The sequence below is a fragment of the Pseudorasbora parva genome, chromosome 16 (assembly GCF_024679245.1).
Source record: "Pseudorasbora parva isolate DD20220531a chromosome 16, ASM2467924v1, whole genome shotgun sequence".
Taxonomy (NCBI): domain Eukaryota; kingdom Metazoa; phylum Chordata; class Actinopteri; order Cypriniformes; family Gobionidae; genus Pseudorasbora; species Pseudorasbora parva.
This window is the reverse complement of record NC_090187.1, coordinates 23,972,286-23,986,984: the sequence shown is the minus strand read 5'-3', so window position 1 is coordinate 23,986,984 and position 14,699 is coordinate 23,972,286. Positions and strand designations below refer to the sequence as shown.

Genomic DNA, 14,699 nt, shown 5'->3' with positions numbered 1-14,699 from the left:
TTTTTTCCGCTACCTCGTTTTCCATTTAAAAGACACCAACTGGGACTCAATCAAAACATAATTGTTTCTCATTTTCTTTCAGTTTAAAAAAAATATTATATATACACACTGATGAGCCAATGCATTATGACCAGTCACTGGTGAAGCAAATAACACTGATCATCTCCTAACAAGGCCACATACTATATTAAGGTCTGGGTGGATTAGATGGGTAGATCCAAGATGGCTTCACCTTGCAACCTACTGGACTTGAAGGATCTGCTGCTAACATCTTTGTGCCAGTCCATGCCTTTTGGGACCCCTGCCTTTACATGCACATTAACTTTAATGACATCCTATTCTTAATCTGTGGGGTTTAGCATGGAGCTATACAACACTGCATCACTAGGTGATGTTAGACTTGGTTGCAGCTGCTCGGCCATGGAAACCCATTGTATGAAGCTCTCTACACACTGTTCTTGAGCTAATCTGAAGGCCATGTGAAGTTTGGAATGTCTGTAGTTATTGACTCTGCAAAAAGTTGGTGACTTCTGTGCACTGTGTGCCTCAGTATGCGCTGACTCTGCTCTGATTTTACATGGCCTACCACTTCGTGGCTGAGTTGCTGTTGTTCCCAATTACTTCCACTTTGTTATAATACCACTAACAGTTGACTGTGGAATATTTAGTAGTGAAGACATTTCATGAATTAACTTTCAGCGTTGGTTCCTAGTTGTCACCCAGTTATTGCAATTACTGTAATGAGTACATAGTATCTACATGGGGAACAAGACTGTAAATAAATTGCTACCCTGTTTTCACTAAATTTTTGATCGCATAAATGTAGCATTGGTTGCAATGTATGAATTGCATCATTGACCTATTAATGAAAATTACATTCTGACTTTTTTTTTTTTCTCCCACAGGCCCTCCATTCTATATCCCAGCGACAGCACATCCACTCGGGGCAGTACCAAGATCTAGAAGGGTTCCTCACTCTGGGGCTGTATCCTGGAGTCCTGCAACACAGTCCAGCTCCAGCTCAAATCGCTAGAGAAGAGCAGGACCACACAGATAGTTCTCTCAGTATGTAGAAAAACAAAATTAAGGCTCTGTTCTGACAAAACAAAGCCATATATAGCTGAGGATTAGAGGGCAAGATATAGGCCTTTTAAAAGTAGAAATTATATTAAGTCAGTCAATCGGCTTGGACCTTTTGTCAACTTGCGCCTTTAGAGTTCTACCCGAAATCATCAAAAGTTATTCTAACGCGAGCTCCCGTGCCGTCTCCATTCAAAGAAACATGTCATGCCTGGTATCATTATAAAGCTCTCAGCACTGTGTATGAGACTATCTAATCCAAATATGGGCATTTCCTTTGTTAAACTAACCAACCGCGAAAGTTTGCAGCCGAAAATCACATCTGATTGGCCGATGTGAATTTCACACTACGTCATACGTGCCGCCGCTTCCTTGTGTATTCTCCGCCTGAGAGAAAATGCAGACAATGCCAAAATAAGCTCATAAACGTTCACAGAAAGGACAAAGTAGCAAGAGATGATAAAAAGAAAGTAAACAACAAGAGATTAGATGACGAAACCCTGTCAGAATTAGATTCAAATAGTTAAAGATGGACATACAGCAAACAGGGACAGTTTTTTGCTGTTTTTGTGACTGTTATGAGGTGTGTTTGTTAAGGTATTTCTCTTCAGCTTAAGGCTTTTGCTATTAATAATTTATTAATTTATTAATTTCACAAGTGTTTTAAATGTTACACACTGCTGATATAAATTAAGTGAATACTGTATATATTTTGTTTTTAGGTTGGGGGAAATGTATGCAATTATACAATGCAAAACTTTAAAGCCTGGTCCTTTCCAATTTCCAGATTTAGCTTTTGGAAATATATGCAAATGAGCGTATATTTAAGTATACAAGGCCTCATTTGCATATTAAAACATTATTACAAATATACAAAATTTGTTATACATTTTTTTTCTTATGTTTATGCCAGTAATCAACTGGAAAAGTCTCATAGTGATATCTTGTAATAAAAAATAAAAAAAAAACTCTATTCACCTGTAGTGTCTCGCCTTATACAGGACAATATTGCAACAACATTTGATTTGGCTAGTTTTATTTGGATAGTTTATGGAATTAAATATGACCTAATTAATAAATTTAATTTGTGTATTTAGTTGATTAACTTGGATCATAATTTTAGTGTCCCAAACTGAGCAAGCCAAGCGAAAGGCGACAGTGGCAAGGAACCAAAACTCCATCAGGGCATGATGAAGAAAAATAAACCTTGGGAGAAACCAGGCTCAGATGGGGTGCCAGTTCTCTGCCCTATTATTAAACAGTGTATAATTATTAACTTCACATTACACTTGAGATTGTTGGGTTGGGTTGCCTTTACTCTTAAAGGATTAGTTCACTTTAAAACAAAAATTATCCCATGATTTACTCACCCTCAAGCCACCCTAGGTGTTATTAATCCCCCAGAGCCGTGTGGAGTACCTTTATGATGGATGGATGCACTTTTTTGAGCTTCAAACCCGTGGGGCCCTTTCACTGCCATTAGAAAGCTTGGAAGGCCAGGATATTTATTAAAGGAACACTCCACCATTTTTTAAAATAGGGCTTATTCAACTTCTTTCCTACATTTAGATATGAGGGCATATGCATTTTTGTCTCAGTGCATGCATTGTTTTAGTTTGGCAGGGCCGCCACTAGCTTAGCTTAGCATAATGAATGGAATCTTATGTTGCCAGCTAGCATGTCTCGAGTAAAAGTGATAAAAAAAAACAACAACACCCACCTAATTACTTCTTGTGGCCTGCGTATTCACAACGAGTACAAAAAGTGATGCAGATTAAGACTAGGCAATTTCCTAGGCAGATATTGATTTGGGACTATATTATGGGGAAGCACAGGCGAAGCACTGCTACTTGGGTGCAGAGAAAAATTGGGCTTATTCAACTTCTTCCCTACATCTAGATATTCTTTTGAACAGTAGTGTACACACTCCAAATCATGCCTCCTAAATGCACATTTACTGCAAATGCAATTCTAGATGTTAGTTAAAACATTTACTGCTCTTTACATCCTTACCTATACAAATACATCCATTATGCTCTAATAATAGAGATAAAACACTTGGAATGCGGCACTTGCATGGTTCCAACAATAATATATGACCACACGTTAATGAAAACCACAGCCATCTCTCTTAACAGTGCATTTTCTGCAGCGAGTGTTATTTAGATACCTAATTATTCCATACATAGATGGATTGGTCACTGAAGAGAGCTGCTAGCTTAAAGATGAGTGTAAAATATGCCTCTCTCTTATACATTCATTATTTTCTGGAATTATCATTTAACTCCTCAGTGTTAATGTTCTACCTTGGCGAGGCCATTAGCCCGACTGTAAACACTAATATTTCTTTTTAAACAGCTAAATTTAAAGCCTTTATTTGAGTAGGCAGTATCTAAATATGCAAAAGGCAGTTTTGATCTAATATACCGTTAAAAATGAAGCATATGTTTGGTTCATTGAGCTTCAAGGTTAATGAAAACAGAGGACAAATAAGTCCCTGTTTCAGTTCCGTCTCTGTCATCTCTGTTTTCATTGGCTGATAAGTCTCTTCATCATTTTCCTGCAAAGTCTTTTCTTTTTCTCATAATTTTTTTCTGTCACAGTTGACTTGTTTTTATCGGCCTGTCTGTGCATCTGCAATCCCTGATGTGCACTGACAGGAGCAGCGCCAATCGGTCGGAAAAAGGCTTAATTACAGCGGGCGCTTAAGATGGCAATAGAAGGCACACATGTTTAACCTTCAAACCATCACTGTCTGCAGTCTGGGGTGTGTGGTTTTCCAGCAAAAGCTTAGGGCTGGTTTTTGGATAGCAATCACTTCTAATGGATATAGTAATACTTGAGTCATTACCATGATTTTCACTTTTGAATACTGTTCCAAATAATTAGTAATTCCTTTAGAAGGATGTAGTAACCCGAATGCCCTAGTGGCAGCAAATCTAATTTGCCACGAGTGTAGTCTAGCAACTCTCAATAGACTTCTGAGCTGGAAAAAACAAACTCTGGTCAGGCCAATAACATCTTGTATAGAGTCGGGCTTCACATAATTACAGCAGAGTTGCGTGCTACTTGTAAACACAGAAGCTGTTGAACGGCAGTCTTTTGAATCAGCTTTGGCCGCGACTCTGGAAGGCTTGGCGGATCCCGAAGGGTGCTCTTCGAGGAGGGTGCGTTCACTGCGGCATGGGTCTCGCTGCGAGTTTTGCAATGAATCAACCCACTTGATTAATTACAAGTGGGTTACCATGATGTTCACTTCAGAACACTGTTCCATTAGCCTGACAAGCCAGACCCACATCAAGATGTTTGGTCTGGGAACTCACCATTGACAGGGCTCAATTCGAGGGGTGGGATAAACGGTTGTCTTTCAAACTTCCTCTGCACACAATTGGAAAGAGCTACAACCAACCAGAACAACGTGAAGCAGAGCTATGTTGATAGATTAGACTTTCGCGTATCCAGACGGCAAAACTCCGAACACATCTTCCCTTCTTAAGAAGGATTTCAGTGCCGTTCTTTGTTCTTTTCTCAAAGAATATCTTAAAAGGTTAGTTTGTCCAAAAATGAAAATTCTGTCATTTAATACTTACCCTAATGTCGTTCGACACCCGCAAGACCTTTGTTCATCTTCGGAACACAAATTAAGATATTTTTTTTTAATCCGAATTTTTAGAAACTAACATGATCATTATAAGGGTTTTAAATGGCAAATCACATTCACTTACACATATTTGAAAATCAGAATATCAGATAGTTCATGACATAGGTAACAAGTTTGTGAAAATTTTGAATAAAAAAGAAACTAAATAAAACTGATACAGCTGAGCTGTCATACAGCGCTATTGCAGCTGCTGTGTGTCATGTGAGAGGACGGCTCATTGCCATGGAAACAATAAGGTGATTCGTTCCAAAATATTTAGCCAGGGAATATGGTCATATTTCTGCAAAATAATGTTGAACTGAAGCTGGTTTGTAGAATACCAAGAATACAGACTACTTTGCTGTTGTTAGGGCTGTAACTGTCGTTTTGTGGCGGTATCGGTTGAGGCACCGTTTAGGCACGGGTACCGTTTTAAAAGTACCGGTTTGACACCAGTATCGTGAAAACAAATGATACCCAACCCTATGTGTAATGTTATTTGTCACATATGTGCTTTGTTACGGTAGCATACAATGGCAGAGGGATAAACATAAAATGCCAGATTTCTGCTTTAATAAACAACCTGGTAAGCACAACCTGGAGAACACGCGCTGTGTGTAAATAAACTGTATGATTTATCAGAACAATTTAATTTACACTTGGGCACATAAATGTATCTCGGCAAAATGGATATAATTTGCCTCACAAACCCAGACCCACATCAAGATGTTTGGTCTGGAAACTCACCATTGACAGGGCTCAATCCGAGGGGCAGGATAAACGGTTGTCTTTCAAACTCCCTCTGCACGCGATAGGATAGCGATACAACCAACCAGAGCAACGTGAAGATTAAATATTTGCTGTATCTGGTCGGCAAAACTCTGAACACATCTTCCCTTTTTAAGAATGACTTCAGTGCCGTTCTTCGTTCTTTTCTCAGAGAAAAGCTTAACTCCAAGTCTTCCAGATTCGCAGTCAAAGCTGATTCGAAAGACCGCCATTCGCCAGCGTCTGTGCTTACTAGTAGCAGGCAAGCGCAACTCTGCCATCATAATGTTAAGCCCCGCCCACCGACTCTATACACAATGTGATTGGCCTGACCAGAGTTTGGTTTTTACAGCTCAGATGTGTATTAAGAGTTGCTAGACGATACTCGCGGCAGATTAGATTTGCTGCTGCTAGGGCGTGTCTAGATTTCTAGGCTAGAATATAATACTCTACTGTCACTGAAACTCCGTATCATTTCCTTTTTTCCCCTCACGCATTACTAGCGCTTCCAAATACAGGCATTATATCTTCTCCTGCGTCTCCCACTGTTTGCGCTTTCACTAAGTGCTAGCTGCTTTAAATGTTGTTTGAGCTTTTACTTTGAGGAGCGCCATTCCGTCACTGCATGCATTTCAGATGAACAATGCAAGAAAGAGTATCAACATGACAGCTATCAAACTGTAAATGTTTACCTCATCCTTGTTGTCATACTCATATACTCCCGTTGTTTCCGTGCATCACACAATCATCTAAACGTCTGTGTTTACTACATGTGCGTCATTGTAAATCTGTTCATCATAACCCATCATTCGTGTCTCTTCAGAAGACTTGGATTTGGACTCGATTATTTATTTTTACGATGCCTTTATGACTTTTTTTTGGATCTTTTAAGTTTTGTTTGATACATTCAAAAAGCACGTTTTCTTTTGACTAATCGTGTTTTGATGTGTGTGATTTGCATTGTGTGTGAGCCCTTTTAACCTAACTTAAAGGGATCCCCTGGTGTTGAGACTTGTATGGCTTAATATAACATAAATGATGTCTCATGAAAGATCTACGTTATTTTAAAAAATCGATTTTATATTTGGACCATGGGCGGCGCCATTTTGTTTGCGTTCTAGGTTGATGACGTAGATTGGTTGAACTCCTCAATCAGCTGGCATTACCCGTAGCTATTTTTACCACAACGCAACTCGAAAATTGTTTCAGAGTTAAACAAAACCAATGAATTGCTTTGTAATTGTACTTAAAACACACTCAAACATACATGTGCACACAAACTCACCTACACAAGTCACAAACAGATCGGCGGCCGGGCACACACACCTGACAGACTGCGCTCTCTCAATCGAGATGTTGGGCTGCTCAGTCTCCACGACAGGGGCTGAATCCGAAATCGACCCCCTATACCTTGAAATAGGGCATTATTTGAAGGGACGGCCATTTGTAGTGTTGTCCGACACCATAGGGACATGTTCGAGTGCAGTCATTCAGTCTCACGTTCACCGCAATAACGAGTGTACAGCAGATTTACACACAACAGCTGTCCGACTTCACGCACTCGATCATCTTCATTCACTCCTTCAAGTTGTATTAGTGAACAAAAGTAGAGAAAGTAATTTGTGTCTTAAAAGTGAAAGTTTAAAGATTGAGGTTAATTCACTGAGCGTGCTCAAACTTTAATGCACAAACCAATCCCATGCATCATCACCAAAACATCCTGCCTCTCTTCCTCACGTTAACTTATCCCATCATCCTACCTAGATTTTTCCCTCTGCTGGATACATTAGGCAGTGTTCGCGCCGATCTGTTCGCGCCTCATATGTGTGTGTGTGTGTGTGTGTGTGTGTGTTCGCGCCGATCTGTTGGGGTGTGTGTGAGTCTGTGTGAGCGAGAGAGTTTGTGTCCACATGTATGTTTGGGTGCGTGAAGTCGGACAGCTGTTGTAAATCAGCTGTACACTGCGGTGCAACGTGAGACTGAATGACTGCACTCGAACATGTCCACTATGATGTCGGACAACACTACAAATGGCCGTCCCTTCAAATAATGCCCTATTTCAGGGTATAGGGGGTCGATTTCGGATTCAGCCCCTGTCATGGAGACTGAGCAGCCCAACATCTCGATTGACACAACGCAGTCTGTCAGGTGTGTGTGCCCGGCCGCCGATCTGTTTGTGTAGGTGAGTTTGTGTGCACATGTATGTTTGAGTGTGTTTTAAGTACAATTACAAAGCAATTCATTGGTTTTGTTTAACTCTGAAACAATTTTCGAGTTGCGTTGTGGTAAAAATAGCTACGGGTAACGCCAGCTGATTGAGGAGTTCAACCACTCTACGTCATCAACCTAGAACGCAAACAAAATGGCGCCGCCCATGGTCCAAATATAAAATCGATTTTTTAAATAACGTAGATCTTTCATGGGTTTTCTACTACATAATTCAGTAAGAGACATCATTTATGTTATATTAAGCCATACAAGTCTCAACACCAGGGGATCCCTTTAAGACACATTTCTATTACTGGCTGATAGATACAGTTTTTGAATTTTGAACTTTAGAAGAAAACAAAGCCTATTTGCATTAGGCTAGCATTAATAATTAACATTGTGTCAAAGAACAATTTACCACATTGTCCCACAAAATTCTCATTACTGTAATGCCAAAAAAAATATATATATATATTCTATCAAAGAATTTAGAAAGAAATTAGACTTAAATGTCATGGAAATAATGTTAAAATGCAAAGAATAAAACAAATGGCCTAATAGTTTTCTTTTTATTTAGCATCCAAAAGTTCCAAAAACATGATGCAGACTATTTTCAGTCAGCTCGAATTGTGAAAGTTAATGATTTATTATGATATCAAATACTACCATATAATATTGTCTCCACTTTAGACAATCTACTTCGCAACTACAGTTAAACCAAAAGGTATTCAGACACCTTTAACATTTTTGGTTTGACTGTATATGTCAATTACGAGTCATTAGAGTATTGGTAGACTATCTGCTTAATTTCTGTTAATTCTGTTTTGATGGTCCTATGAGTAACTTTGCAAGTGCTTGCCAACTGAGAGTTATGAGTATTTGCAAATGAATGATAGTTAGTTGACATGCAGTTTCAAAGGTACTAAAGTAGACTACCAAAAATAAAGTTGACCCTAATATTTACCTTAATCTTAGTTGACGGTGACAAAGAGAAGTGGATGCCGAGGTCAGATAGCTGGTGCATAGCATGCACACAAACTGTGTGTGACATGTAAGTTTTGTAAAAGAAGGGCCAACTTATATTTACTGGCACAAAAATTCTTCTGATGTTGAGCATCTCTAATCTGAGTCTGCTTGAGATGTTGTTAGAAGGTTACACATTCAGTGTGAACATGTAGAGCTGTGATGTATAGAAACACATAGACCTTCTTGTAAACTGTATGTTAATTCTGACCATGACTCACCTTCAAGACTAAAGTACATGATGATTGTTGTCTTGCTGTGTGGAGATCTCATTGTTTGTTTTCTTGGATAATTTTTCTCGGTACTGTAGTTGCAGGGCAGGAGTCGTGGAGATCTAGCAGCAGTCTTCAGCATCACGCAGACAAAGTGCTGGTCACTGCTCTGGTGAACAGTGCACCCGTCAGTAGCACCCCTCGTTCATTCACACCACGCCATGGCAGAATGTCATCACAGAGGCTGTGCTTCTCAGGTGGTTACCCTTCATTTCTTGTACAACAATAGACATGTGCATAGACACCAGATTTAATTAGATGTGAATGAAAAAGGCGCTGTAAAGAACATAACTTTGTTCTGTGACTTAATCATTTTTTGTGGAAACCATGATAAATTTTTTTCAGGACTCTTTGATGAATAGAAAGTTCAAAAGAACGACATGTATTTGAAATATAAATCTAAAAATTGAAAAAAAAATGTCTTTACTGTCACGTTTGATCAATTTAATTAGTCCTTGCTAGAAAATTTTAAATACAAATCTAACTACTGACCCCAAAGTTTGAACAAGTGGAATCCCAAATGAGATTTAAAATTAATCTTTTATAATAATATAATGCACAAGTCATCTTAACTACTTTTATGGCGCTTTTTCATCCTGTTTTAAAGGGTTAGTTCACTTAAAAATGAAAATTCTGTCATTAATTATTCACCCTCATATCGTTCCACCCCTGTAAGACCTTCGTTTTTCTTCGGAACACAAATTAAAGTATTTTCCCTGAAATCCGAGAGCTCTCTGACCCCTCCATAGTCGGCAATATAATTAACACTTTCAAGGCCCAGAAAGGTAGAAAACTAAAATAGTCAATGTGACTCCAGTGGTTCAACTTTAATTGATTGATTAATACAAAAATAGCGGCTTTATTCAACAATTTTGTTTTAGCCTGTGCCATTCTCCTATGCAGTTTACAATGTAAATAAAGTGCAAGTCCTGTATCATCGTCACACACATGCATGCAATGCTTACAAAATAAATTGCGCAGGAGACTGGCACAGGCTAGAACAAATTTGTTGAATAAAGTCATTCTTTTTGTTTGTTTTTGTTCACAAAAAGTATTCTTGTCACTTCATTAAATTAAGGTTGGACACTGGAGTCACATGGACTATTTTAACAATGTCTTTACTACCTTTCTAGGCCTTAAAATGTTAATTATATTGCTATATAGAGGGGTCAGAGAGCTCTCTGATTTCATCAAAAATATCTTAATTTGTGTTCTGAAGATGAACGAAGGTCTTACTGGTTTGGAATGACATGAACGCGAGTAATTAATGACAGAAATTTCATTTTTGAGTAAACTAACACTTTAATTTTGAAAGCCCCTGGTCACTGTCTGCTTCCATTAAATGGACAGCACCATTTCTTTTTTTTGTGTGCTCTAAACTCAAATTAGTTTGAAAAACATACTGATGTGTAAACAATGACAACATTTTTTTGGTGAACTATCCATCAAGGGAAGGTATCAAACATATAAATATGTTCATATGGTCTATTTACCACATGTAGGCCCTTGTCATACACTAGAAAACAGTCAGAGTAAAATAAAACCTTCAGCTCTCCCCTTTCTCTTCTGCGTGCAGACTTAATCCAGACTTATACAGCTAAATCTGTGTTAAAAATGTTGAGCCTTTTTGATGTCGTATCTTTGCCGTGACTAAACGATCATTTACAGAGTGTCCGCCAACCCTTCGGACACGGCGTTATGGCCAACGGGACATCAATGACAAGGCTGTGGAAGAGTTGCGCTATTGCTCGGCAATGGCTTGATTTATTGGCTCGCGCCCGTAATTAAAGCCGAGCTGATTCCTGAGCTTTCTGCGCCAGCACACGCGGCTGAGGCTTCATAAAGAGATTACCGTGGGTTGCCGCATGCGGGAGTGCAGGGAATGCGTCCAACGGCGCGCTCCTCAATCTCTCAGCTCAGCTCAGCTCAGCTAGCTAGCTCGGTTTATCAGTCTTGCTTTCTCTACCTCTCGACATATCTTGCTCTCTGTCTCTCGGCTCATCACTTGCAGGTCTGCAGAGGAGGGAAAAATAATCTGTTTAACAGCATGACAGCTGTGATTTCGGCTGGTGCAAATCAAAGCTTCAGATATCCGTCCATGCTCTCTTGCCTGCTTTTCTCTTTCGCTCTCTCCCTACATTCTCTTTTTGTCTCATATACTTGTGTCAGGTTAGGCACGCTAGAATGAGCCTTGTGCATCGGGTGACACTCAAAGCTGTCGGCTCCCGAGACCAAATCGTGTGGAAGCGATATCAGCTAATACACAATCACTCCTGCTACAGTATGTCATCTGGGCATTTTATTTGTTTTTAAATGAATATTTTAGGTGAATGAATCATTCTTGTTCGCTTCTACACTACCTGTTTACGGTGAGTAAAATTATTTAACCCTCATCCCTCCCTTGTACTTTGAAACAAATCCTTCCCTTGTGGGTCAAAATGACCTGAAGTCTTAAAATTATACTTAATTATACTTTAAGCTTCTAGAAACCTTTTTTACTTTTATTTCAACCACAAAACTCCTCAAATACAGTAAAAAAGAAAGAAAGTGCATCCGTGGTTCAAGTGCGACAAGGGTCTTAGACCACTCTGATGAACTTTTTTTTAAATTAGTTTCGGGTCAAAATGACCAGAGGGAATGATAAGGGTTAAATACATAATTTTATTTGGCATGGATTAAATTGACCACAAGTGACAGCAAAGACATTTATGCACTATCCCCAAAATTTGTGTATTTACTGATCCATATTTTTGAGTTATATCAACTTGATAAATGACTCATTATTCATTTACTTTGCCAAATTATGTCTTTTTTTATTGCTTGATAAAGTCAAGCCCAGAAGCTGACAAAATAGTACAACTGCTCATATAATTCATCGAGATTAAATGTTTATGATACTTTAACACTATTTTTAAACAAATGTTATGAGTTAATTCATTTGACTCATTTTATGGAGAAAAAAAACACTCACTGGTTGCCACTTACAGGAGTAATGATGCAACCTACGAAATGAGTCACTAAATAAATGAACATATCATGTCTTTGGTGAACTGATTCAAAAGGATGACCCTAACCCTTACTATAATGTTAGCTGAGTAATGTTCTGTGAAAACAGCCATCCAACCAGTTTAGTTGACTATCAGCAAGTGAAAGATCAGACAAGACAAAAGGTAGGCTAGGTAGGTAGAAGCTAGGAAATACTGAAAAAGTCACATGGAAGAAAGAAAAGTGTGTAAGTGTATTATTGTGATATGCTGGATCAGAGAGCATTTAAAGCTCTGTTTGATCGAAGCTGATTAGGCCAGCGTGTGACAGTAAATAATTCTGACCCGACTAACTTAAGCCACCCATCCCAGCGCTGTCTACGCATGTCTGCTTTTCTGTCACTCGCTTTAACATCTCTCTCTTTCTCTCTCCCATCATCTCTATTTTTCTTGCTATCCTCAATTATTAGTTGTATTTGCTAGACAACTATCACTCTTACTGTACTCATTTTTGGTTTGAAATCTGAACAAACAAATTACTAACCGTAATTATTCAACTTTTATGCGTAACTCATCCTAGTTGGGCTACAGCCATGAATGACTCCTCAAATCAGAGGGTGTGTTAGCAGCCTTTTTCTTATTGTTTCTCTTACATTTCTTCTTGTTTTCTCATCCATTTCTTATTATTTATTTTAGGCACTATACACAGATGTTCTCCCATCTCTTTTCGGCCCCCGAGCATAGAGTCTCGTCGTCCTGACTCATCCAACTTCCCGTTGTCTCGTGCCGCCCAGGAGATCAGGGACGTCCAGACTGTGGAGCAGCTCGACCTCCAGGACTCTGATGAGGATGAAGAGAATTGCTTGGCTCTAGAATGCCTTGAAGAAGAGTTCAGAAATATGAGCACTACACCATTAGATCAGGGTGACTCTTTGACTTAGTGACTTTGACTTGTCTGGACTGCAGTTATACAAATTAAGGATTTCAATTTTTTATTCATATATACAGCATATATGTAACATCAGTTATTAATATATTTCAAATTTTCAAATAAATTTAGTGTAATATAAATAAAGGACAAGAAGATATGAAAGTTAGATCTGTAGCTATAGTTAGTCTATAATATTATTAACATTAATAGCCAGTATTTGATGCAGATTATTAGAATAACACCTCCAGACATATTAGTTAAATTAATAAGATTTCTTTAATTATATGGGAAACTGTTGTTAAGGGCTTTCAATGCTGCATTTTCAAAAATAAAAATGTTTAAAAAATTGTATATGAATTCTGAAACTTACTGTTGTGGTACTGAGTAAAAAACATGTAGGGCTGGGCAAGTTAATTCGTTATTATCGCGTTAACGCATTTATTATTTAACGCCAACAATTATTTTATCGCGCATTAACATAGTTATTTATTATATTTCAAGGCCGTTGCTCACTGCCTCTGAATACACATACAGACAAACTATTGGTCACAGGAGAATACAGTGCTGTCTGTAGCCTAAGCCAAGGGCTTGGCATTCTTTGTCTGGGACAAATGGGACAAATAATATATAAAAATAACCAGAAACGCAAGAATGATTCAGATTTTTTTGTTGTTTTTATTATATTCAATGTAAACAGCGATTGATGAGCGTTGAGGCTCGCACTGCCTGTCTTTTTGTGAGAGAGAGATTCGTGGAGAAATCAAAACAATTGAGCAGCAATATAAACTCACAGAAGAAACATACTGGGGTAAAACTGAGTTTTTTGTAGTTGTTGATATTTATGATTTATGATATTGTTAATAACACAAGTCAACTTTGCAATCGTGTAGCATGAATGGTGTCAAGATGGGCAGAGGATCACCAATTCCCCCAATACTGCGGCGAAAAATAGTGGAGCAATATCAGAAAGGAGTTTCTCAGAGAAAAATTTGCAAAGAATTTGAAGTTATCATCATCTACAGTGCATAATATCATCCAAAAATTCAGAGAATCTGGAACAATCTGTGCGTAAGGGACAAGGCCGGAAAACCATACCAGATGCCTCTGATCTTCGGGCCCTTAGACAGCACTGCATCACATACATTCGCCGTTGCCGGCTAAAACTCTAGAGGTCAAAAAAGAAGCCGTATTTAAACATGACCCAGAAGGGCAGTCATTTTCTCTGGGCCAATGCTCATTTAAAATCGACTGTGGCAAAGTGAAAAACTGTTCGGTGGTCAGATTAATCAAAATTTGAAGTTCTTTTTGGAAAATTCGCACACTCTTCAAAACATTCTCCTCTTTTCTTTGTCCTCCTCCCCCTCCTTCATCAGTCTTACAGCTGATGACTGCAGCATTTTTTTTTTTTTTTAACAAAAAAACCATCCTTCATCAGCAGCCAGTTCTCCTCACCACAAACTGATACGCACACCTCAACAACTAACACACACACTAACACACACATGATCCCATCCTTCTCTCTGCTCTCCTATGCAGAAATCTCTAAACTCATCCTTTTCAATCACCCTACTACCTGTCCGCTTGATCCTATCCCCACTCCCCTCCTTCAGGCCATTTCTTCTTCAATTACTCCTGCACTCACTAACATGATCAACACTTCTCTTCACACTGGTACCTTTCCCACAGCATTTAAGCAGGCTCGGGTAACCCCACTGCTTAAGAAACCCTCTCTGAATCCTGCCCTTTTAGAAAACTACAGACCGGTATCCCTTCTGCCTTTCATTGCAAAGACA

At 38.7% G+C, this 14,699-nt stretch overlaps 1 protein-coding gene across 3 annotated transcripts in view; it reads left to right on the top strand.

Annotated features, from left to right (window-relative positions):
- zbbx (zinc finger, B-box domain containing) overlaps positions 1-13,284 on the top strand; it is a 64,216-nt gene extending 50,932 nt beyond the window's left edge. For 2 of the 3 annotated variants that reach the window (XM_067419606.1, XM_067419607.1), the window contains exons 16-18: positions 906-1,065; positions 9,030-9,188; positions 12,672-13,284. In XM_067419606.1, coding sequence (XP_067275707.1) covers positions 906-1,065; positions 9,030-9,188; positions 12,672-12,916 — 564 coding nt within the window. In that variant the 3' untranslated portion in view covers positions 12,917-13,284. The remainder of the gene's footprint in view (positions 1-905; positions 1,066-9,029; positions 9,189-12,671) is intronic. The other variant, XM_067419608.1, reaches the window with a different exon arrangement.
- The last annotated feature ends 1,415 nt before the right edge of the window (positions 13,285-14,699 follow it).